This window comes from Chenopodium album, chromosome 25, assembly GCF_948465745.1.
Source record: "Chenopodium album chromosome 25, dcCheAlbu1.1, whole genome shotgun sequence".
NCBI classification, from domain to species: Eukaryota; Viridiplantae; Streptophyta; class Magnoliopsida; order Caryophyllales; family Amaranthaceae; genus Chenopodium; species Chenopodium album.
Genome location: NC_137858.1, coordinates 5,837,237 through 5,861,309, shown reverse-complemented (window position 1 = coordinate 5,861,309; position 24,073 = coordinate 5,837,237). Strand labels below are relative to the sequence as shown.

Below are 24,073 nucleotides of genomic sequence, written 5' to 3'. Positions count from 1 at the left end.
AGAAATTGAGGACGAGGGACAGTAGGCGGCGCGTGGTCAGTCGTGGGTGGCTGGGATCGGAATTAATGGAGAATGAAGGGAAAGAGAAAGAAAGGAGGGAGGAAGGAAAAAGAAAGGAAGTAAGAAGGAATGAGCTGCCGGAAATTATGGAGGAGAAGGAAGGAGGTCGTGGGGTGCTCGGCAATTGGAGGTACCGACTGTGGGTGGTCGGATTTTGGAGGGGAGGGGTGGTGTCGTGCGTGGTGGTGGTCGGATTTTGGATGGGTAGGAGTGGTGGTGACTGGTGATCGGATTTTGGAGGGGAGGGAGTGGTGGTGGTCGATTTTTGGAGGGGAAGTGGTGGTGGTGCTGTAATGGAGGTTTCAAGGGAAGGAGGGGAAAAACAGGGGATTTTTTTTTTAATTTAATTTTTTTTTTTTAAAAAAATTAAAATATTTATTGGACAAATGACAATCTGACACGTGGAAGGTGGTCTGCACTTTTAGGTTAAGTGACCTGCTAGGCCTGATAATCTAAGACACCCCTAAATCTTAGGTTATTGTAATATAATCAAAAGGTTGAATTAATAAAAATAAATACGTCAAAGGTTGGATTATTTAAATCAAATTTTCCTATTTTTTTTAAGGAAAGGTAAACAAAAGTTAGACAAGAACATCTAATACTCCGTGGTAAATAAACCGATAGAGTACCAAACGACGTACCGCCTATTTTTTCCACGAACTCTTGTTATTCATAATTTGATTAAATCAATCTGAGTGTTTGAGAAAGGACAAAAATGGCGACAAAATCAGCAGATGCAAGCAGCAACACTGCAGCTGTTCAAGCCACCAATGACGACGCTTCTGCTAGCAAATTGTCAGCGATTTCTTTATGTCCCCCAATTTTTATGCAGTTTATTCATGTTGCAACTTCAATTTTCTGGGATTGTTTTGCTATTTTTTTTTCAGCCGATTTTATTTATGCTATTTCGTATGTGTTTTAGGTGATCGATTAATTTTTGGGTATGTGTTAAATCGATTTTATTTGTTGTGTTCTTCCACTTTAGCCTTTTATTTTGCTATTTTTTCACCTAATTTTGATGGTTGGAATTGTAAGAATTGAAATGGTGGACTGCAATTTAAGAACACTAGTCTATTGCTACGAAAATTCACCCGTACCGTGTTTTTTTGTAAATTCACTGGTGTCGTGTTTGATGTATTGACATTGATGATAAGAAATGTGGGTTTAGAGATAATGGCCTTGTTGTGACTTGGTTTTTTGATGGAGGGGGGGGGGTGTTGTTGGGGGTGAGTTGGGGGGGGGGGGGGTTTAAGCTTCACTGTATTCTTAATACGGGGTTGCCAGTTATAAAGGAGGCGCTATCTGTCCTGAGAATGTGTGATCCATTGTTTTGAGATTCAGCCCTTGCAGGCGCTGCAGTGTTATCTTTAACGAGGTGGCAATGCATCATTCATGAGTTTGGGTCCAGCAGTGTGTGAATTGGGAAGTGTTTAATCAAGGGTCTGTAGATGAATGAAGTTAATTGACACGCTATCAAAATGTTAAGAGTCATTCACTTAGGAGGTTGCATTTTTCAATGTGTCATATTTTAGTGAATTAGTGGCAAGGAATCCTAACTAGCAAGGTCTCTTACTTGACAGAACTTGAGATTATAGAAATTGACTTATGCGTGGTAATTGAGAGCTGTGAGGCTAATGCTTGCTAATTGTGTGAACAACAAGAGGTTGCGATTTGATTGGCCACAGTGGGAGGAACAGAGGAAAGCTTATCATATGTGATTTGTCTGTAAATTAATTGGTTATATCAATGTTAGGATGGGGTGGGAGAGAAAGAAAACAAAGATAGAACAGTGAGTATTTTAATTGACAAGGATTTAGATGACATGCAAAAGGAAGATGTTATAGACTATGTGTTTTTTAGGTTTCAAAGGCTTGCAGAAACAATGAGATCGTGACGCCCTTGTTGTATTTCCAAAAATTGATTGTCCTTGAGGGTAATAACAGCTTTCAACAGCTAAAAGTGTAACTAATCCTTCGTTTAAGAAGCTGAGTACCAATATGAAAGTTTAACCATATGTTATTAAGTCCTTAGATAAGGCTAAGATAATACTTATTGTAAGTTGTCCACCACATGTCTTTATAAATACTATGTTGGCTTCAATCTTCGCATTTTTTCATCATTATTATCCCAATTCCTCTAAAGATGGCTTCAGTCATTAGTCTCTTTGCGAGTAATTTGATTTATTGCCATGGAGGTTTTGCCTAAAGAACATTTACTAATTTGTGCTGTATGAATGCTTAGACTTTTATTTTGCATCTAGAAGAGAATAAACCTGGACCTGCAGCTGACTTGCAATTATTGTTTGTTATAGCCGACCCCACTTTTGGGATTAAGGCTTTGATTGATTGATTGATTGATTAACCTGGCTCTATGTGAATCTGATTACTCCTCTCCTTAATTATTGTCTTAGGTCTTGCGTGAAAAAGGGATACATGAGAGATGACTACATCCATTTGTTTGTGAGAAGGCCTGTAAGGAGATCTCCTATAATTAATCGTGGTAGGCTTAGTTGTAGTAAGATTTTTCATATTTGGCAGTTGCAATATGTTTTTCCACTTATGTCCTCTTTTTTTTTTTTTGGTTGTATTTATCCTTTTAAAGGTTATTTTGCCCGTTTTGCTGCTCTTCGGAAGCTTCTTTTCCAGTTTCTCAATACTGATGATCAGAGTAGGAAGCAGGTTCTATCACTTGGAGCAGGCTTTGATACAACATATTTTCAGTTGCAGGTACATTTTGCTTTATGATCTTGTAGTTTGAAATGATGCTAGAACTTTACCAGCAATTAACCCCTAACTGGTTTCCTTTATTCAAGTCCGCTCAACCTTGAGTTGCGTATATGTATTAGTCCATATATTATTAGATGTATTACGCAGCTTTCGAGCAAGAGGGTTCCCCCCCTTTTTTATAATCCCTTAAATCCTCAAATGATCACTCGTTACCTCGCTACTGAACTTTTTGGTTGCGTGTTATTTTAAGTTAGAACTGATTTTGGTGTTATAATTGATTATATATGATGTCATTTGGGCAGTAGGCTGGGTTCCCACCCACAACACCCCCCCCCCCCAACTAAATATACATCACACATGTTTTATTGGTTGCTTCTTAGTTCTTGGGTTGCTACAATAATCCATAACTCCCACATTGGTATATATCTCTAAAAGTTTAAGCTAATGATTATCTGCTACATTTGGCAATTATCATAGTATGATACATTGCTTTAAATGGGTACAAGTTTCAGCCTTTAGGTCTTTTACAAAAATTTTGGGATTTTTATCTGGAACATAGTTAGCTTAGACCTAGACCATTTGACATGTTATGCTAATATTTATGATTGTCTTTACTCACCTTAGTAGGAATGTATATTGATACATGTGCGATGCTTCTTTCTACTAGGCGGAAGGAAAAGCACCATACCTATACGTGGAGCTGGATTTTAAGGAGGTAAAATTGTGAGGCTTTAGATGTTGCTTCAGCATTTGTCTAGTGATAGTTATTTGGTTTATACTCCCCTCCCCCCCTCTTATGTGTGGGTGTTGGTGGGACTGTGGGAGAATTTTATACTATATTATGTACTTATCAAGCAAGATTGTCAAGGTCGTGGGAACTTATAGGCATTCAAATTGGCAACAACTACATAGAAGATGGATCACTTTGCTACCATATAAACGTACTTGACATTTCTGGGACTAATGTTTAGTAAACTTTCATGGGATGCCAACTATCTGTAGAAAATGTATGTTTTCTTTATTTGATTTCTGGATGACATGAACTTACAGGTGACTAGCAAGAAGGCTGCATTAATTGAGTTTTACAATGAGCTGAAAGAAAAACTTGGTCCAACAGCTTCGATTTCACGAGGTTAGACTTTCATAACTACTGTTAGATTTCTGTAAGTCAACATGCCTTAACAATCAAATCATTTGATTCAGAACACTTGACACTTGTATGTAGTCGTACTGAGCTTTTACTTTTACTTATGATTGTGCTTGATAGCATGCAATTGATTACCTTTATATATATATATAATTATATATATATATATATATATATATATATATATATATATATGTATATATATATATAATTTTAAATAAAAGATGAATAAAAATCTCAATATCAAAACCAAGTTGTTTAAGAAAGGCGCATGGCTTATATGTATACTGCCTATTGCTCTAAGCCTTTAATAGATCCTTCAATACTGGCCTCTGTACCCCTGTGGCCTGTGGGTCATTTTTTTTATTATTAGTGTTGTGTGTGTGTGCGTGTGCGTGTGCGCGCGCGCGTGCATGCGTGTTGCGCGGAGGCTTTATGTTCGTTTGTTTACTTACTGCAATTGAATTGGAGTATTCTGAATGTTATATGTACCACTTAGTAGCCTGCTTGAGTGCTACCTCTTAATTGGAAATTGACTTGCTGCTGACTTGAAATCTTTTGGCTTGTGCAGAAAATGGAGAAGTGCATGGAGATCATTACAAACTGCTTCCTGTTGATTTGAGGGACATTCAAAATTTAAATGATGTGATAGGTTTAGCTAACCTTGATCCCAGGTATGCATGAACTTTTCTGTTTCACTTAGGATTTAATCATTAGTTCTGTCTAGTGATTGTTAAAGGTGGTGAAGGGTGGAGATCCCCTCCAATTCAGCAGTTGTATTTCCTTGACCTTAAGGATAGGAGGAGGGTTAATATACCCTAAGTATGATTCTTATTCTGCAAGTTCTGTCGTTTTATAGTTTGAATTCTACGGGTTCAATATTTGGTTCAAGTTTCTTGGGAAGTAAAGGGTGGACAGAAAATTTGTCCCATAAAAAAAGGGGAAATTGGTCACCTTGATGAAAGTAAACTAGTTCTTTTGTCAGATTGAATACATCTTATCCCATGCTCTTTCTGTCATCCATGTACATTTGCTTAATTTAGCGATGATGTGGCTAGATGATAACGCTTATTCTGATGACAATATCAGTCTGCCAACATTTATTATTGCAGAGTGCGTTTTAATATACTTGGATCCTGAGTCAAGCCGTGCTATAGTTGGTTGGGCTGCAAAAACATTTTCCACAGCTGTATTTTTCCTATATGAGCAGGTTATACATCCTTGATTCACAGCTGTTTGTCTTCTTGGAGTCGCTCCTTTGTACGATGTGCTTATTTCTGTATTTGTTCTTTTACAGATTCATCCAGATGATGCTTTTGGAGAGCAAATGATTCTTAACTTGGAGGTAATTTTCTTATTTCTTATGTTACATGTTTTTTTCATTCTTCTACTCTTCTTGTGATAACTATATCTCCTCAAGTTTTCTTTCACTTCTATGAGATCAATATGATTGAATACATTTGTCTTTTGAAATCCTTTTTTATTTGTGTGTTACCCGATTTGCACTTGATTTTGGCTCCTGCTTGCAAATCCTGAAAAAAATTACTTTAATACTACAATTTTACCTCTGCTTGTTTTGACTAATCCACTACTTAGTATATGATATTCCCTCCCTTTTTCTTTTAGTGCCGTGGTTGTGGGCTCTTAGGCATACATGCTACACCAACTTTGGAAGCGAAAGAAAGGCTTTTCCTTGATCAGGGATGGCAGGTATAATCTGTACTTTCTGTTATTACTTGGCTACATCACTTCCAAAGTTAAATTTTTTGTCATGGGATATCTTTCGAGTTTATATCACATGATATTCCCTTGAAAACAACTCTTTCCTGAGGAACAAGTCACCCGAATATGAGTGAAGCCTGTAGCGTACAATCCAAGACTGGTAAAGAGTGCTTTTGACGTGATTGTGCTTCTAAGTCAATGGATGATTGGCTAAAATTATATACGTAGTATTACAATTCACAAGTAGCAAAACATTATTTCTCCAAATTATTTAAAAGTTAGGCACATCAATATACGATTATTGAGATTAGTTACTTAAACTCCGTGTATGTGGTTAGTTATCTGATATACGAAGACCAAGCTTGCCTCTTTGCGTTTGATTGTTATTGGTGTACTCTATCTGTGTATTTTTCTCTCTCTCTCTCTCTCTTTTTTTTTCCTGATTATATATTTTAAATAATATACGAGGTTTCAGAGGGCTACTGCTTGGGATATGCTGAGAGTTTACAGTGAATTTATAGATTCCCAAGAAAGACGCAGGTAGATTTTTTTTTTCTTTTGTAATGAAGCTGTAATTCTTACTTTGCTCCCGTCAAAAACAAAAAAAAAAAAACTTACTTTGCTGGTGGGTGGTAATGTTATTATCGAGCTAGGTCATTCAGAAATGGTTATACTGTGTTTTTGGTTACCTACTGTCCTACTTGCATTTGCAGGTCAGTAGGTTCAGTATCTTCTTGCTTCATGAAGTGAATAAAAATTTATATTTTATTAAGGAGGTGATTGCTTGATATTATTATGGTGTACTGAATTGTAGCTATGTTGTTTATGGTGTATTGAAATTTCAGATGGATTTAGAAACAATATAATACTAGGGCAGCTAACGCGCGCGGTGCGCGCGGAGTGGCTTGTCCTTTCTTGATTTTTATATTAGGTTGTGTTTAAACTCTCCACGACATTGGGGTTTTAGAGAAAATAATTTGATAAATTAATGGAATGAGTATATTGGATTGTGTTTAAACTTTTTGTTTTCCCGGCAGAACTTTTCCACTTGTTTACAACTTTTCCTCAAAAAACATTTATACAGTTATTCAACAATGCAATATTGCAAAAACATCTACAAACTTAATTAAGAATAGATTAAATATAATTAAAAAATCATAGAGCACATATTACATACAAATAGAAGTAATTTAACATTGCATATGCATATACTAATGGAAAAGTTTTTCGGAGCATTTACTATTTGCAAGTATATACTCTCATCCAACCTAGTAATTACTCTACATAAATTATATAGGATTAACTATATGAAACTAAAAAAAGAGAAACAGTTCACCCAACTCGCATAAACATTAACATTTAGGCAATCAGGGAAAATATAGTATCAGCTTGCAATTGCAACTTTCTTCCAAAAACGTGAATTTGGTTATGCAGTAGAAAAAGTTTTATGCAGCCCCAATTATAGCCTTAAACCCTTGATAATTCCCTTGACTTCTTTCTTGCTTTTTTCCCTTTTCATCGTAGTCAGTTAGGTTCCCTTTCTTCTTAGTACATCTACTTCGACAAAATCATCAATCATTGGTCTCAATGTCATTTATATACAATTATGTGTAAGTCGTTAATTTTGACCTCCGGTCACAAAAAAAGAAATAACTTTTTGCTTGTGCGGTTGGTAAAGTTGTCATGCAATTAAATTATAACCTCCATTAAATATCAAAATTTTAAATTTCATGATTTCATTTTCCTTTTAATTAATTTAATTAATTAAGCAGAAAGATTTTTCAAGCTCATCCATCTTGTAGAGTCATCTTTTTTATTTCAATCATAAGAGATGACCTTTAAAATATACCTATAGCATAAATAAATAAAAAGTGCATAAATGTAAGGAGATAGAAAGCTCAACACTGATTATTACATTTGTACATGTGGAAGGACATAAATGTAAGAAATAGGACATAAATGTAAGAAATAACATATGAGGGTAAGAACGTAAATAAACATTTTGAAGGGCATATAGGTCCATGCACTATTCATAAGCGCAATCTTCTACTTTTTATAAGGTAGGGATACGTAGTATTTATTTTTCTGATTTCTGTGCTACACATGTCTTCTTTCTTTTTTTTTCTTCTTCTTCTTTATCAATGCACCCATCAAATGTCCACCTAAAATCTCTCTTCTGTATCATTGTATTCAGGATTGAGCGCCTAGAGTTATTCGATGAGTTTGAGGAGTGGCACATGATGCAGGCAAGTTCTTATTTGGTTATTTCATTATGTCAGCTATGGTCCTTGTAGATTAAACATACAAGTTGGATGCGAGTCCATGGGACCAACTTCCCCTTGAGTCTTAATATAAGTGCTAGCGCTTATGATCTCGATATATGAGCTTATGGTGTATTGAATTAGTCTGAGCTTGTTTATTTTTCTATACACTAATACACAGAAGCTCTGATCAAGCTCATATTAGACTTTTTAACAAGATTACAGATGAATTACATGCACTGAATTTGTTCCTTTTCTTCTTGTACGACTTTACCCCTTACCATAATGGACACGTTTGGTCTCTCGAAAAAATTGGGGGGGGGGGGGGGGGGGGGGCGGGGCGGGGGGGAGAGGTTGAGGAAGGAGGAGTTGGGTGATCCTGGAAATGAAGGTGGGGTATATTGTGAAGATCTAAGTAGGTGAAGGAATGAAGGGTTGGGGTATGATTAAGATTTCAACCATTCTCTATGATGTAATTTGACAAGAGATGGGCAATTGATTGTTCCCCTTTAATTGGTGATCTACTCCCTACGAGCATGACGACTTTTCTTCAACATTTGTGTGTGGGAGAAATTTCCCTAATTATCTTCCTAATAATACTCTCAAATACTAGTCTGAAAAACAAAAAAGGGTGAGAGAGAAAGAGTGGTACCTATAGATTATATGTTCTTAAGTAGCTTTATTGTTCCAAATATCTGATAACATTATTCTCTTACTTAAACAAGTTCCTTCTATGCTCAAACATTTAGCCAGATACATGAAACTTTGCATCGAGAATGCCTAATCAGTAAAACCGATAGAATGAAAGAGGCTATATACAGTTTTTGGGCTTGACTTCATGGTTCCCTAGAGTTTGTCTTCTTAGACAAGTCTTACTATTTACCCTCAATGCTTGGCATGCATTTTCATGATCTTCAAAAGCTTGTGAAGGTTAAGGGTTCTATTTATTACGAGTAGTTTGTACGTATAAAATGAAAGATGTGTATAGTTACTAAGCTAGATCCTGCTTGTTTCCAAAGTCTACTTGGATATCAGTTAGTGGTAGAATATTGGAGTCTGGCGATAATTTTAGCTGAGTGCGTTGAGTTGAACAAGTATTTTATCAGGGTGCTAAAATATCCTCGATGCTTGGTTCAGTAGTTGTGCTAGATACAGCTGCAAAAAATTTGTTCGGATGTTACTATCACCTTTTTGATATTCAAGATTTTTAATCCCTGGAGCTTGCTATCTATGTAGCTGACCCGGAGAGTTATAGTTCTAAATTTGGTGTGATCACTAACATTTTTCTTCAATTGCATCTACAGGAACACTATTGTGTTGCTCTTGCTATGAACGATGCTTTGGTATGTTCTTGTACCATCAGTTATTCATTTATCTACATCTGATAGAAGATGAAATAACCACCCAAGTGCATTGATGAAGGACATGTGTTATTTTTATCAATAGAAAATGCCAATGCATACTGTATTAATTATTAAATTAGAATCCATAAAAAATTGGTCGGCCGTCAACTATCACTTTCTGATAGCTGTACGTAGATAATCTGACAAAAAAAGATGCATGACTGCATGAGGATTACTTCACCCATTTTCATCAAATATTTTTCTTTTTTTTCTAGATATTCCATACACTTGCACATATACATAGTACAACAACATATCTAGAAAATCATATACAGGTACTATTATATTCTGCTGCTTAAATATCTGACCTACCCGGCTACCCGCCTTCTCAAAATCATGCTTCAGGGCATGTTCCAGAATTACGGCTTTCACGAGAACGATGGGAAAAATGCTAGCTCCACTCCAACCGGATCGTGATCAAAGCAAGGATGCCAACTACACAAGCTCATAATCAGTTTCAGTAAGTTTGGTACAATGAAGAAGTTCATGAAATGTGCATGTTAATTTGCTCCCAACTTGCACTAGATTAGACTGAGAATGAAAACCCGAGAAATAAAAAAAACTTTAGCACTAGTCTACAGAAGGATGATAACATGTAGTATATTGTGGTCCATGTATGATGTTTGACTTATAGGAAGATCTACACTTTCTATTCTTTTGCTTAGCTGTTTTCGCAAACGAACGTGGTAGGGACCTTTCTTTAACCACAAAACTGGTGTCACCCATGGACTTGTGGGGACTTTGTTTGGGTCTTTGTTATTTCTTAACCTGACCTTTTTTTTTTAATCTTTCTTTTTAATCTTTTTGGCTTCTCTTGGGTGATTAGTATGCCATTGGTTTGGGTGGTTCTGGAATTCTACCGCTTTCATAATTGCACATTTTTTTGGTCGTGTGTTTGATTATTGCACATTTGATGGTGCCCCTTTTTTTGTTGTATTTGTGGTTTTGCATTATTTGATTGGATATGATTCTGAATTCTGATTCTCCTAGGCAGAGACTACTCTCTTCTCTCGCTGAAAACTACAACGCACCTGGCATGTTAGATGGGAAAAAATCTGTGAGGATTAGCATTTAATTTTGAAGATATAATGGTGGGACGGGTTGGTCTTTGGATCTTATGAGAAAAAATTCTGATGCCTTTGTATGTTAGATTCCTTTCTCATTCCACGCGACTGCTCCTTTGAACTACGGAGTATATAATCATCTAAATGAATTATGGCATGGTGCGATGCATCAGTGTGCGTTACAAAGGGTTTGTCAAAGACGGTCAGAGTAAGGACAGTTTCACAAGCTGTTATTTTTCTTGGAAGTTTTTTCCTAATAGTCAGTAGAAATCTTTTTTCCTTTTTATTTTTGCTCTTCAAAATTTTCCTACTCTGAATACAATCCTTGGACGTTCATATAGACTGCTTTTAGAATAAGCCGAGGAAGGGTAAGAGAAATAGATTTTTCCAATTACAGAGCGATTTCCATCTGAAGGCATGTCCCTGTAGGCTGTAGCCTCTGTTGGTGGCGGGTTATCCTTGTAAGGTAGTAGCTGAGAAAAGAGTGAAATCAGAAAGCAGCCATTTCAATAAAATCTGGGAAATGTTCTTTTAAAAGTGTTGTGTACTTGTGTTTAGGTTATCTACATGACGTGTAACGTGTTTAGTAGTTACAAATGACACTTTGAGATGACATAGCGAAACACTCGTACTTGATTAAGCACTTCACAGTTTGTACCTCAGGATCTTAATCTTGATCCTTCCTTTTTTTGAATTCCTTTGAATGAGCAACCTAGTTACAGGATAAGTGGGAACATGTTCATATAAATTATAGAATTAAGTGGACCCACTTTTCTTTTACAGAAGATTTGAATATTGGTATACTCCTGTATCATGTTGGAAATTTTGGACTCCTGAATCTAATTGAGCTAAGTGGACCATATATATTTTGGGTTTACCTTTTGAGGAGGAAGAAGAAGAAAAATTGTTAAATTTATACTCCGTATTTACTTTACTTTACTTTAGATTATGCATTGGATTCGAAGCTTTTATAATAACTTATTTATCTTATTGTTAACTATCTTGCTTGTAATTTTACTAGGAAGTACTTTATTCTAGGGTTTTGCTAATCCCCAAACTTAAAGGAATGAAAATTCAATGCCTTGAGCTTTGGGTTCTTGGGATGTCCTTCCTAGTTCCTAATCCTGTTTTGAGTTTAGACTGGGGCTGGAGATTTTAGGTTAACTTCGCCTAGTTTGGGTGCGTATAATTGGGTGTGAACCTAAAATTTAGTGCTCCGATTACAGTAGAGAGTAGACTGTTAAGTTGTTTTTTCGTCTTAGCGTTGTATAATAACAAGTGAGAGGTTAGCCATATGCTTATTGAACCATGAGAGATTTATTGGGTCAAGGATAAGCATTACTCAATACTCATAAGTTGCAAGTGCGGCTTATAAGTCTTTTAGGTGGTGTGTGCGTGTGCTTATGTGGGATGGGGAGAATTGATACTATACTTTGATAGCTAGTCTATTACGAAGCAAGGAATTATAAGTCCCTATAGTTTGTGTATTTCGAATCAGCATTGTGATTTATGAGTTTATGACGATAAGATTTTGGACCGATGGAGTATAAAATTTAGTGATTGTTTCATTATAAGCTCAATAAAGTGGATGTAGTGGTAATGTAACGTTAGAAACCAACTTTATTAGGTTCCTACATCAAGGTTTTACTATTGTAAAGAAAAGAATCGGATACTCTCCTAAGTCTGAGTTACAGGATACAGTTTTCTGGATGGTCCAAGAAAAAAAAGGGTTCTGATTACTGAAAAATGAGGGTAAAAAAAGTTACAAAGAGCCTTTTCCACCGTTAACGTTGTTTCCTTTATAAGAGTGAAAGGACATTAAGGGAATATTTGTAGGACAGTACAGTGTTATTGGAATTTTGGTTGGACTCAATTTTGACTCAAGTTTAAGTGTTTAAACACTCAATCCATCCATAAAAATTCATCATGTTAGACTATGGACACACATACTATGAGAGTAGGTGCGAACGAGAGCAAGAAAGTTAGTGAAGGGATCTACTTCATATTAGGTTAATAATACTCCTATACGGAGTAATTATCAAAGTCGTATGTTATCAAGAGGCAAATTAAGTAGCGTACTAAAGGGCACTCTGTTTCCTACTAGGATGTTATAGTTTGGCTTGTGGATAGGGTCTAACCTAGTTTTCTTTTCCAATAATTGAACAAATAAAACTTCTAGGTAACTTTTACGACTCCGTACTACATACTAAATAAAGTGATTATATATGTTGTGCTACGGAGTAATCTAAAGTTTGTTAATCGTTTAATATAAATCATTTTGAAATTTTGTTGTTAATATTCAGCTGCAAATTCTATCATATGCTTGGAATATTGTAGAAGTATATGTTCTCGATTCGTTTGTCACAATAGTACTGATCTTTTAGGGTTTTGGGACATCTAATGGTGTTCTCTTTTCTAATCTCCCGTCACTTCTTTTGATTCTTTTTTTTTTTCATTCTTTTTCCTCAAAAAGGAAACTAGTTATTCGATGCTAAAAGAGGAAAAATAGCCACAGAATTACTTTAATCTTGAAATTACAATTACAATTACAAAATTTACAATGAGGTGTGTCACTAATTTATGCTTCACAACCATTTTGCTGTTGCACTGCATGGAGGACGTGACGTTTAGGATTGCTCCTTGCTCGGTGCTGGAGATTGACAAGTTTGTTACGTCTACTACGTTACTCGGTATTTATTACAAAACTTCGTAACATTTGTCTTTCGTGATTCTCTCTTAAAGAAATACACCATATTACTTTATACTTCGTATGAAATAACTATAACAACATAGCACGTATTGTGAAGTACTTGAAATCACTTCTTAAATTTTTAGTACAGCATGAATTTAACATTATATGAAGTGTTCTTATAGTGAGTACTACAACTTTTATCAATGTCTTAAGTTAACACACAACTCAATGTTTTGATCAATCTTTTAATTTTTTACGTAATTAATAAATGAATTTCTCTCAAAAATAGGATAAATTTTTTTAGAAAAATGGATTGTTGGAAAGTTTGGCATGTAATGTCTTAATTACAATCCCATAACTCCATACGCTATGGATTTATCGATTTATCCAATATAAATATATAATTGTAGGCTTTCTTGATATACCTCCCAAAATTTGGCTTCTAAAACCTTTTTAATGTATTTTAATTTAATTTGGACCGAATGTTCATATGTCCCTATCGTATAGGTACACTAAATAACACAAGCGTGTAGCTTAATTAAGCACTAATTAAATAAACTACTATTGTAAAAAGGATAGTTTTCAAATGGCTACAATAAAATTGTGATCATTGTAATTAGTGAATCACAACCCTTCAATTTATAAAATTCATCTTATCCATCCATTTAGTTGACTTTAAAGTACACCTTATTAACTACCAAAAAAAAAATTAAAAAAAAAATAAAAAAAAATCAACTTTTAATTAAATGTTAGAATTTGGTCGAAGGATATGGAATCAATTTATTTTTTTAAAATCTTTAATGTCAATTGATTGGTTTCTTGAAAACTAGAGACAAATTTCATAACTTTTTATCATCTTCTTCTTTTTCTCTCCCTTTTTCTGGGTTGTTTTTAATGGAGGATGATTTATTTTTTGATAAAAATGATGAAAAAAATATGGACCTTGTAATGTATAATGCGGTAGATAGGTTATTGTTAATAAACTATGATCAAATGTTTAATTTTAATGGAGATGGACAATCATTTGAGCTTAGATATTGCAGATCGAATATGCATCAATGGCAATGTTCAGAATTTTTGTTTTAGTAACTGTTTTTTTTTTAATTTAAAATTAAAAACTGTTTTTTTTTTCTTTTTCTTTTTTCATTTCTATTTAAAATTAAAGTCATTCAACTGGATGAATGAACAAGATTGAACATTTAAAAATATAGGGCCAAGATTAAAACTAATTACAATAGCTACAATTTTATTGTAGCCATTGAATAGTCTTCCCTGTAAAAATGTAGTTTGAAAAGGGCTTTGGTGTTCTTTTCCATGCTGCCATAGATAACCCAGAACCTGGGTTCAATTGCACTGCCCAACAAACATTTGTTTTGTCCTCAAAAACAACTTTTTTTCAAAAAAAAAAAAAAAAAAAAAAAAAAAAAAAAAAAAAAAAGCAAAAATCTAGGTAATTTAGAGCATATTAGACACTGACTAATCTGGATTCTAGTCGAAATAGGTGTTCTCAAGTCTAAGGTCTTGAACTTGAGATTTTGATTAAGCTTGGGTACCTCGCTCACTAGCTGATTCAAACACTTAACATCCTCAACATAAGTTAGTATATTAACTCTAACAACTTATCTCTGAAGACCCCTCGTACGATCATTTTTCTTATTCATTCGTCACATATTCGCATGCTTATATTTTGTACTCAAAGTCTCGAATAGCAACATTAATTTCATTTTATGAAAATGTCGATCATAAAATAGGTATATGTTGAGTCCTTACATAAATTTTCAATTTACGATAAGGACTCGACATATACCGAATGCAAAATATTAGCAAAGATGGAACCTTTAAATTAAAATAAAAATTCCTATAATATACAAACAAAAGACAGCCTTCGTAGGAGAATCATCTTTTTATACAAACCAACAGGCTACAAACAGCCTTCCATAACTGATAACTCAACCCTATACTATAATTATTTTACTATGATAAAATCTGCACTATATCATTAACCATTAATTAACTATTGCCGACCAAATTTTATAAAGGTATAAATTATCTTTACCTTACTACTACATAATTATTAATTTAATCAAAGACTGTCGTCTCTGATTAGGTGAAATATAAGCAACAATATGTTCCAAATTAATTAGTGCATAGAGTATTAAAAATAGGAAAATGCTATATATAGCCCTTAGGGCTACATATAAGCATTAAATTTACACTAGAAAACCGTAAAAAGTTAGGAAATCATGAAAATATAAACACTAATTACACTGATTTACGCGTGTTCTTGTCATGAATTCCTAATTTTATACAATTTTCTAGAGTATATTTAATGCTTATATATAGCCCTTAGGGCTACATATAGCATTACCCTTAAAAATATTATTATTCTGTTAATTAACTCGCGTGTCTTCTTCACGTCCTTAGCTTAATCGCTTAATTTAGTTGATTAATTAAATTAATTTTGTTGAATTTTTAAATTGTAAAAAGGAAAGTTGGAGGAAACTACTGTGCTAAAATGTAAAAAAAGTAAATAGAAAAGTGTATTCCCTTGGAAAAAATGGTGATGTACAACAAGGCTACGTGCATCTAATTGTATTTTTCGAAAAAGTTTTTTTTTTTTTTTTTTTTTTTTTTTTTTTTTTTTTTTTTTGAAGGGTTTCGAAAAAGTATTTGCTTTTGTGTTTTTTGAGCGAGGAAAAGCGTATTTTTAGAATTTCTTTTTCTTCTTTTTTTACAAAGTTTACTTTAATATGAGGCTTAAAAGAGAAGGATATTTGAGGAAGGTAGAAATATTACTCCATTAGTATGACATGAATCACCGATGATGTCTAAGCCTAATGGCAAAGATTGAGGGTTTGTATACTTCAAGTGATAGGTTCAAATGATCAAATTTGAAATCTCATGTCCCGATTTGTAATTTGTAATGTCCTTGTGACTTATTTGCACATAAAATAAATTGTTATATTATAAAATACTTTTGAAAATCACTCAATTAAAAAAACATTTTTACTAAATGTAGGCGTTGGTGACTTGGTCCGTTGGCTCAAGTTTATAGATATCATGGAGGTCAAATATTGTCGACAATTACAATTTGTAAGAGAAGTCACAAAGGTTGCTAGCTACTCTGTATAGTTTTCACTTTGGATACTCCAAAATTTTTAGACAATAAATTAAAACTTCATTTTTTTTTCAAAATTCTTTACAAATACTAACAAATTCAACATTTCAACAACATTAACAAACTTTCAATTATAATTTCCCTCCCATTCTATAAAACTCTAAATTCCCATAATCACTCACAACTAACCACATAATTAAAGCTATGACAAAAGTTTATCACCTTTGCCCTTTTCTTCTTCCTCATCTATCTTTTTTTTTTTCACCCCCATTTTCTTTTGTATTTTTCTTTATACTCGTATAGAAAAGTCAATTAAGACACGTCCTATCAAAAATAAATAAATAAAAAATAAAATTAAGACATAAATACAACTATATTTTCTTAAAAATAAAAAAATATTAAAAAGAAAAAGGCAACAGTTATCTCTTATTACCAGTAAGCTACTCTCTACTCTGTACTACACTACACTACACTCCACTCTTCTTCTTCTTCTTCCTTCCTTCTTCAACCGTCCTTTCTCTCTCCTCACTTTCTCTCTCTAAAACCAAAACCACCATGAAATCACTCCAAAACCGCCATTACTAACACCCTTTCTCTCTCCTCCACTTTCTCTCTCTAAAACCGCCATTAAAATGGGCTGCACAGCTTCAAAACTCGACAACGAAGACACTGTTCGCCGCTGCAAAGAACGCCGGCGACTCATCAAGGACGCCGTCTTCGCCCGCCACCACCTCGCCGCCGCACACGCCGACTACTGCCGCTCGCTCCGCGTCACCGGCGATGCTCTCACCGACTTCGCCGCCGGCGAACCCCTCCTCGTCGTCTCCCCTTCAACCCCTTCTGTTCTCCTCAACCATTCTCAGAACAATCGAATTCCTTCAATACCCAAATCGCCATTTTCTCTCTCCTCCAATTCTTCTGCTACCCATCTCCCTAAACATCCTCCTCCGATCAAAACTGTCCCCTATTCTCCGGTTGCGCAACCGCCGCCACCTCCGCCGGAGTTTTCTCCGACGATTGGGAGCTCGAAAGTGCCCCATATTTTGTCTGATTCGAGTGTTAAATCTGGTAATATTGTTGAAAAAGGGAGGGTAAAAAGGGGTCCGAAATTGCCCCATATTTTGTCGGATTCTAGTGTTTCTTCTTCAACTCCTAAATCATTCGCCGGAAAATTCGATTTTCCGGGAGAAATGGAGACTACCTATGTCGGTGTTCCTAATTATAATTACGCTTCTACCCCTTCTCAGGCTTCTTCCGTTTGGAATTGGGATAATTTCGACCCTCCTCCTTCTCCTCCTGGTTCGGAATTCTTCCACCCTTCTTCTGCTAAAAGCGACACCGTTTCGAGCCACTACAATCACCGTGAATTGCAGGGTTTCAACCAGCAAGGGCAGAACCGTCATTTGGGTGGTGGGGTGGAGGAAAGGGAGGAGAGAGAAAGAGAGAGTGAGAGGGAAAGGGAGGAAGTTCATTGCAGTGAGTGGGGTGATCATTACAGTTCAAATTCATCTGATTCAGACGATGTTGATGAGGAGGAAGATGATGGGGATATTGATGGAGATGGGGATGATGAAAGGGAGACAAGATCAGAGTTTTCCGAGCTTCGAACCCGGTCCCATTTCGGGTCTTCCTCGGTTCGGAGCGAGCCCGTGGGGATGGGGATGGGGATGGGGATGGCTCCGCCATTGAAGAAGGTGGAGGAGCGATCTGAGGACGGAGCTTCGTCGTCGAGGAGTTGGAAGAATAATGGGAGAGAAGTTTGTGGGAGTGAAGAGATGAGGATTGTTGTAAGGCATAAGGATCTTCAGGAGATTGTTGCTTCTCTTAAGGAGTATTTTGATAAAGCTGCTGCTGCTGGTGATCAGGTTTCTGAGATGTTAGAGACTGGTAGAGCTCAGCTTGATCGCAGTTTTCGACAATTAAAGAGTATGTTCATTCAATTTTTAGCATCTTTATGTTCTTTAATTTTGTTTGAAGATTATTATAATTGTTACTTGTGATTTCTTGTGATCCAATGTGTAAGTAGTTTGAACCATTTTTACACATGTTCATTGTATAATTTGGCATCTTTTACTTTAGAATCATACTATTGTCTGTGATCTGAAGTATATTTGATTCAATTTGGGATAATTAGAATTGGGGATATTTAGTGTTTTAGTAGTTTGTTGGATTGGATAGAGTAGAATTGTAGGATGGTGGATAAGATGACTATTGGTGCTTTATAATTTGAATCAGTCCGTTTTTCGGATATGTTGTATGGATTTGGGCATTTATATTTGTTGTTGTTGGGTGTTGCAGAAACTGTATATCATTCAAGCGGGGTGTTGAGTACCTTAAGCTCGAGCTGGACTTCAAAGCCTCCATTGGCTGTGAAGTATCGGCTTGATACCACTGCGTTGGAAGCAACCGGAGGTTCTAAGAGTCTTTGCTCTACATTGGAACGCCTTCTGGCGTGGGAAAAGAAGCTTTATGAAGAAGTCAAGGTGATGATATATTGCTTTATTGAACAATTGTACATCTATCTTTATCTTTGCCCTTTTTTCTGGCTTTTTGATAAAGCTCCTACAAGGTGAGAATTTACCTGTAAATGCTTGCTTTCTTTCTTGTGTGGATCCCTGGTTGAGAGAGTGAACGGGTTAACATGGCCAGTGATTTTTGATATTGACATTTCGAGATCCCACTTTTCTTAAAGTACCCATTTTCTGATCCCAGCGAATTGTCTTACAGTTGTTTTCACTTTCAAGCTAAACAAAGTGATTAAGATGGGAGTGCTTATCCTAGTTTTGCATCTATATTTTTTGTATGCTGTGTACCATACCTTTTTTATTAGTTAACTCTATTAGGCAATGGTCCCTTCCATTTTGGAGACTCTCGTAGAAAGAAATTGATACTCCCTCCAGTTTTGAGATGGTTCTACTTTATTTTTTTAGGTTGGTTCCAAGTTATCTGTCCCAATTTCAATTTTCACTTTGCCTGTAAAACACATTATGGCATTTAATTGGTTTTCTCTTGATACGCAAATGTGCCAATTAGGACAGTCAGAGAGACACAGGGGAAGTATGACTTTTAGACTTATTGTTGTTTAACACGCTAAGAGAATAAAGGTGAGTCATGATTATGAGCTATTTGGTTGACGGGGATCTTGTTGCTAGATTGTTACCTAGATGCATCTCATTGTGGATCATTTCCAACCATCCGTGCCAATGTTTTTGAGGATGAGAAGAGGGTAGAGAAGGGAAAAAGTGGTGGAATGTGGAGACCTGCATTGTGTTCAAATGCTATCAGTATTCAGTCGTCATTGCTTATTTGGCGTGGTTAATTATAAATTATGATGATGCAGATAATCTCAATATAAACATGCTATAAGAACATTGAGAAGACTTTTTCCTGAGTTATATACTTCGTATTTTTTTTATTTTTGTTTGTAACTCCCAATTTTTACTTCATGAAGTTAATGCTGAGTTAAGATTGTTTTTTTAGTTTTGGATGCAATTCTAATTATTGCTGTGAATGAGCTGCAGGCTAGAGAAAGTGTGAAGATTGAGCATGAGAAGAAATTGGCAACGCTTCAGAGTCAGGAATACAAAGGTGATGAGGTCAAGTTGGACAAAACAAAGACTTCAATTAAGAGACTGCAATCTCTAATTATTGTGACTTCACAAGCTGTCAATACAACATCGTCTGCCATTGTTGGACTAAGGGACAGTGATCTTATCCCACAACTCGTTGAACTTTGTCATGGGTAAGTATTATGTAATTGACAATTGTATTGCTGCTTAAAAACATTTAATTTGTTTATATTGATCCAGAATGAGTGTTGTATTATGGCTTAATTAGTTAATTTACTACCTAGTATACCTACTGTGCCACGTTACTGATTTAGAATCTTTATCAGGAACAGATTCGTTTCATAATCATTTTATCTGCTCTCCTTGGATCAGCCTTTACTTATCCGTAACTTTCATGCCATTGTGCAGACGCATTCATATTGAGCCTTCTAGTGGATTTGAAAATTGGAATCTCTGCTCCATTAGTATTAGGGTACAACCTTGCACTTCCCTGGTAGGTTGAAAATTAATAGAGAAATTAGATTTAAGCTTCCTCGTCAAAATTTGTGGAGTTTGATAGTTTGTTCATCCGATTCACTATATTCCTGCATTATTTCATACTGATTCCGGTTCCTGCCTGACATAGAATGTCATTAGAGGGAACAATTCATCTTGTTTCCTACCAAGTGTGAAAGGAAAAAAAATGGGGGGAGTGGAATTGTCAAGGCAAGTGGCATGGAAAAACTACAGAAAATAAACCATGTGCTCTTGCAACTTGCAACCATCTTGTAGTAATAGGTGTCCTGTTGTCCTATTGGGCCGCTTCCTAACAATTAGTTCATTCATAACATGGTCCTTTTAGGCTTAAATACAAGTTCTTTCATGATATGATTTATGTTGTGGCATTTGGTAGATTGTTTTTATTGTGTCTGGGCCCACCCTTGTTTTTTCCTAGCCAATCTAGAAACGATTTAATTTGGTTGAAGGTGACTGTTGTTGGTATCTTGCTTTATATTTATGGGACCTAGTTAATAGTAATAATGAGATCTGGATTAAATTAGAGTATAATCTTGTGTCATAAGTATTGATCATTCAGTACTTTTTTGTAATGTTTGAGCAGATTGGTAATTGGGATGGATTTTATATTGATCATTGATGTTTTTTTAGAAAAATTGCACTGTAGGTCCCTGATTGTCATGAGCCAATAATGAGTATAGATATGCAGATTTTTAATTAGTTTGCACTTTAGCATGATTGTCATTGGATCTATCAATGTAGTTGTGCATATCATTGACAATTATGACATCGACCCTGGTGGTTGGTGTGGCTCGTTAAACTTCAACACGGGAACTAACCAGTTTGAGTAGATGGATTGTAAGGATAGATTAGGGTATCTGGTGAAAAGTTTGGATTGTTTTCCCATTAGATCAGTTGAGGCTCCTGCATAGATAGGTTACCATTGCAGATTAGTGGCAGTTGCTACAAGACACTAAAAGGATTAGCTATGATAGAAAATTTATCACTAGAATTAAGTGGGAATTATTTTTTAATTCAAATTAAAGCTCGTAGACTGTTTGTTGACTCTGTTTGCTGTCCCTTTCTTCTTTAAAGACCATGCTTGCCTGCTAAACTTTAGAACTTCACTAGCTTACTGTACTGGTTTAGATCTGCATGGATGTAATTCTTTTACAAAGTCTTTGATTAAAACTTGTAAATTATTACCTGAATATTGATACTCGTAGTGCTGTAGTTGCACGTATTGCAATATGGTCTTAGCTGGTGTTCTCTGTATTCAATGCTTTGTAAGGTATGATCCTTGACACTATTGACTTTACTTTGCCTTGGGGGGGCATAAGGAGCTCACTTCCTTGAAATGTTATGGTCTTTCTTTTCTGTAGCTCTGGCAAGTTAAGTTCATTAAAGTGGTTTGATATTAATATGTTGTGCTTACACAAACCCACTTCGCTGAATGCAGGATGATGTACATGTGGAGATCAATGAACCAGTTCCATGAAGTTCAGAACCAAATTGTTCAGCAAGTACGTGGTTTGATAAACCGTATAGCGAAAGGGGAATCAACCTCTGAACTCCATCGGCAAGCAACTCGGGACTTAGAATCAGCTGTCTCTGCCTGGCACTCGAGTTTCTGTCGCCTTATTAAATTCCAACGGGACTTCGTCCATTCTGTTCATGGTTGGTTCAAGCTAAGCCTTCTTTCTGTTGACCATGAATCCGCTAACATGATGCCGGAGCATTCAGATGCATATCCCTTTTTTGATGAGTGGAAAAATGCACTTGATCGTCTTCCTGATACTGTCACTTCAGAAGCCATGAAAAGCTTTGTTAATGTTGTCCATGTGATATCAGCGAAGCAGACAGAGGAATTTAAGATCCAAAAGAGAACAGAATCAATATCAAAAGAACTTGAGAAGAAATCTACGGCCGTCAGAAACCTTGAGAAGAAGTATTATAACTCATATTCCATGGTAGGCCTTAATTTTCCGGATGGACCCGACAATGGGCAGGCACTTGATGCACGTGATCCACTGTCCGAGAAAAAATCCGAGCTCCAAGCTTGCCAAAGGCGAGTAGAAGACGAGATGATGAAACATGCTAAAGCAGTGGAGGTAACTAGAGCAATGACATTGAACAACATACAGACTGGTTTGCCGGGAGTTTTTCAGGCATTGACAAGTTTCTCCTTACTATTCATGGAAGGACTGGAAGCAGTGTGTACGCGCTCATACGCCATCAAATAGAAAGACGAAACACTTAATATCGCTTTCGGCCTTTTGGGGGGATAATTTTTGGATTTAAGGTAAGTTTAGCTTGGAGAGGGCTTGGAATTTTTTTGGCTGTGGCCCTTCATTTCTTTAGCATTACCTGTTGCTCCTTCTGGAGGGTTGTTGTCTGTAGCTCTTTGTTGTAGATATGTGGAATTTTGAAAGTTCATCATCTTTATATTGGTTGAGGGATAGAAATTTCTCTCTTTGTACAGGAAAATTGCTTACATTATGTTTGTTTTTTCTGGGAATTTACATAAATTATTCAATATTTTATAATCAATAAATGTCCTACTACCACTTCTCTACCAATCATTTATCTTGTAATTTATTGGCTTGTGACTTCTATAATTTATTATAGTTTTATTTTGTCAGAATAATCTGGCTACTTTTGTTGTGTTCATACACCAATCAAACTCTCTGATGGCCAATGGCCAATGCAGCATCAGAAAATCAAGATGCAATAAGAAGATTTTCTTGCTTTGATCATCACGAAGGACAACAATGTAGATGAGATTCAATTCTGTAGATTTACATATCAACCTAATGATATACACGGTAGGAAATGAACAAACATGCTTGCAATCGCATCCTCATATCAGCTTATGAGCAACAGAGGCAAACTAACTGCATAAGAAGACATAGTTCGTAGCAAGCAGAACAAGTACACGCTTACACCCAATTAATCTATGATTTATCAGCTTAATTAACTCTAATATAAGCACGAGGTAAACAATGTGAAATGTGAATAATATGAGTTGAATGAAAATCAACCCAAATCAAGGAAGAATACGAAAACCAAGGATTATGCAGAATGCAGAATGTCAGAGAAAAACGACAAGAATGCAAAAAATGGAGCAAAATGTTTGGACACTATTTAAGGGAATAAGGTCCAAAGAAGATGCAGGTTATGTCAAGCTTTGGGGAAAAGGACCGAGAGAAACACGTTCATTACAATCTCTAGTGTCCCATCGTGCAACACTATAGGCTAGAGTATTACCCGCACGCTTAATGTGAGGAAACATCAATGTTGTGAATGCAGTAGTTGGTGGATCTTAATTACCCTTGTTCTAGAAATTCAATTAATTTAAATAATTAAACTGAAAAGTAGCCACTGACAAAAATTTCCAATCCATTTATATATAATGGGATTTTGTCTTGTTTGTTTCTTGGTTAAAAGAGACCAAGCATATGGAGAATCTTGGCTACTTTACCAGTTTGTGGATGAATAGAGTTTTTTTTTTAATCCAATCAAGACATCACAACTCATTTTCTGGATCTTTCTCCTAATTATGTGGATCATCATTAAGTTCCACTAAAAGATTTAATTAGTAACATTACCTTCCATTAGCATTCACACATATCACATTAATCTCAACTTTAGTCAACTTTCATTTTGGTGATCAACTTGACCTATTCACCCCAAGGAAGGTAATCTCGCTTGTGTCTCGAAAGATAAGTTTAGATAAGTGTTTGTAAGTTCAAATAAGGAAATTCAAGGGTGTTTAGTTAAGTATATGAAAAGGGGCTATCAAGATTAGCTTACAAC

At 35.6% G+C, this 24,073-nt stretch overlaps 2 protein-coding genes across 3 annotated transcripts; both read left to right on the top strand.

Moving 5' to 3' along the window:
* The first annotated feature begins 581 nt into the window (after window positions 1–581).
* LOC145613329 (leucine carboxyl methyltransferase 1 homolog) lies at window positions 582–10,086 on the top strand. 2 transcript variants are annotated; one of them, XR_014106906.1, is made up of 13 exons: window positions 582–855; window positions 2,471–2,559; window positions 2,662–2,786; window positions 3,454–3,501; window positions 3,837–3,918; window positions 4,505–4,607; window positions 5,023–5,143; window positions 5,231–5,278; window positions 5,560–5,643; window positions 6,124–6,195; window positions 7,850–7,901; window positions 9,221–9,259; window positions 9,665–9,711. XR_014106906.1 is itself a non-coding variant. In XM_081668414.1 (13 exons), exons 1-13 carry the CDS (start codon window positions 776–778, stop codon window positions 9,734–9,736), a joined length of 1,008 nt encoding a protein of 335 aa, XP_081524540.1. In that variant the 5' UTR covers window positions 582–775; the 3' UTR covers window positions 9,737–10,086. The 2 variants fall into 2 exon arrangements, 1 of the variants encoding a protein (XP_081524540.1); XM_081668414.1 differs by having other exon boundaries at window positions 6,131–6,195; window positions 9,665–10,086.
* A 6,608-nt stretch (window positions 10,087–16,694) lies between these two features.
* On the top strand, window positions 16,695–22,811 carry LOC145613291 (nitrate regulatory gene2 protein-like). The gene is made up of 4 exons (XM_081668370.1): window positions 16,695–18,119; window positions 18,492–18,676; window positions 19,715–19,935; window positions 21,717–22,811. The coding sequence occupies exons 1-4, from the start codon at window positions 16,826–16,828 to the stop codon at window positions 22,498–22,500; spliced, it is 2,484 nt and encodes an 827-aa protein (XP_081524496.1). The 5' UTR covers window positions 16,695–16,825; the 3' UTR covers window positions 22,501–22,811.
* Window positions 22,812–24,073: the final 1,262 nt, after the last annotated feature.

Coding starts and splice junctions, on each gene's coding strand:
- LOC145613329 (XM_081668414.1), top strand. CDS start 776: ATGGCGACAAAATCAGCAGATGCAAGCAGCAACACTGCAGCTGTTCAA. Junction 2,787..3,453: donor CAACATATTTTCAGTTGCAG/GTACATTTTGCT, acceptor TCTTTCTACTAG/GCGGAAGGAAAAGCACCATA. Junction 6,196..7,849: donor GATTCCCAAGAAAGACGCAG/GTAGATTTTTTT, acceptor CATTGTATTCAG/GATTGAGCGCCTAGAGTTAT.
- LOC145613291 (XM_081668370.1), top strand. CDS start 16,826: ATGGGCTGCACAGCTTCAAAACTCGACAACGAAGACACTGTTCGCCGC. Junction 18,677..19,714: donor AGCTTTATGAAGAAGTCAAG/GTGATGATATAT, acceptor AATGAGCTGCAG/GCTAGAGAAAGTGTGAAGAT. Junction 19,936..21,716: donor CTCGTTGAACTTTGTCATGG/GTAAGTATTATG, acceptor CGCTGAATGCAG/GATGATGTACATGTGGAGAT.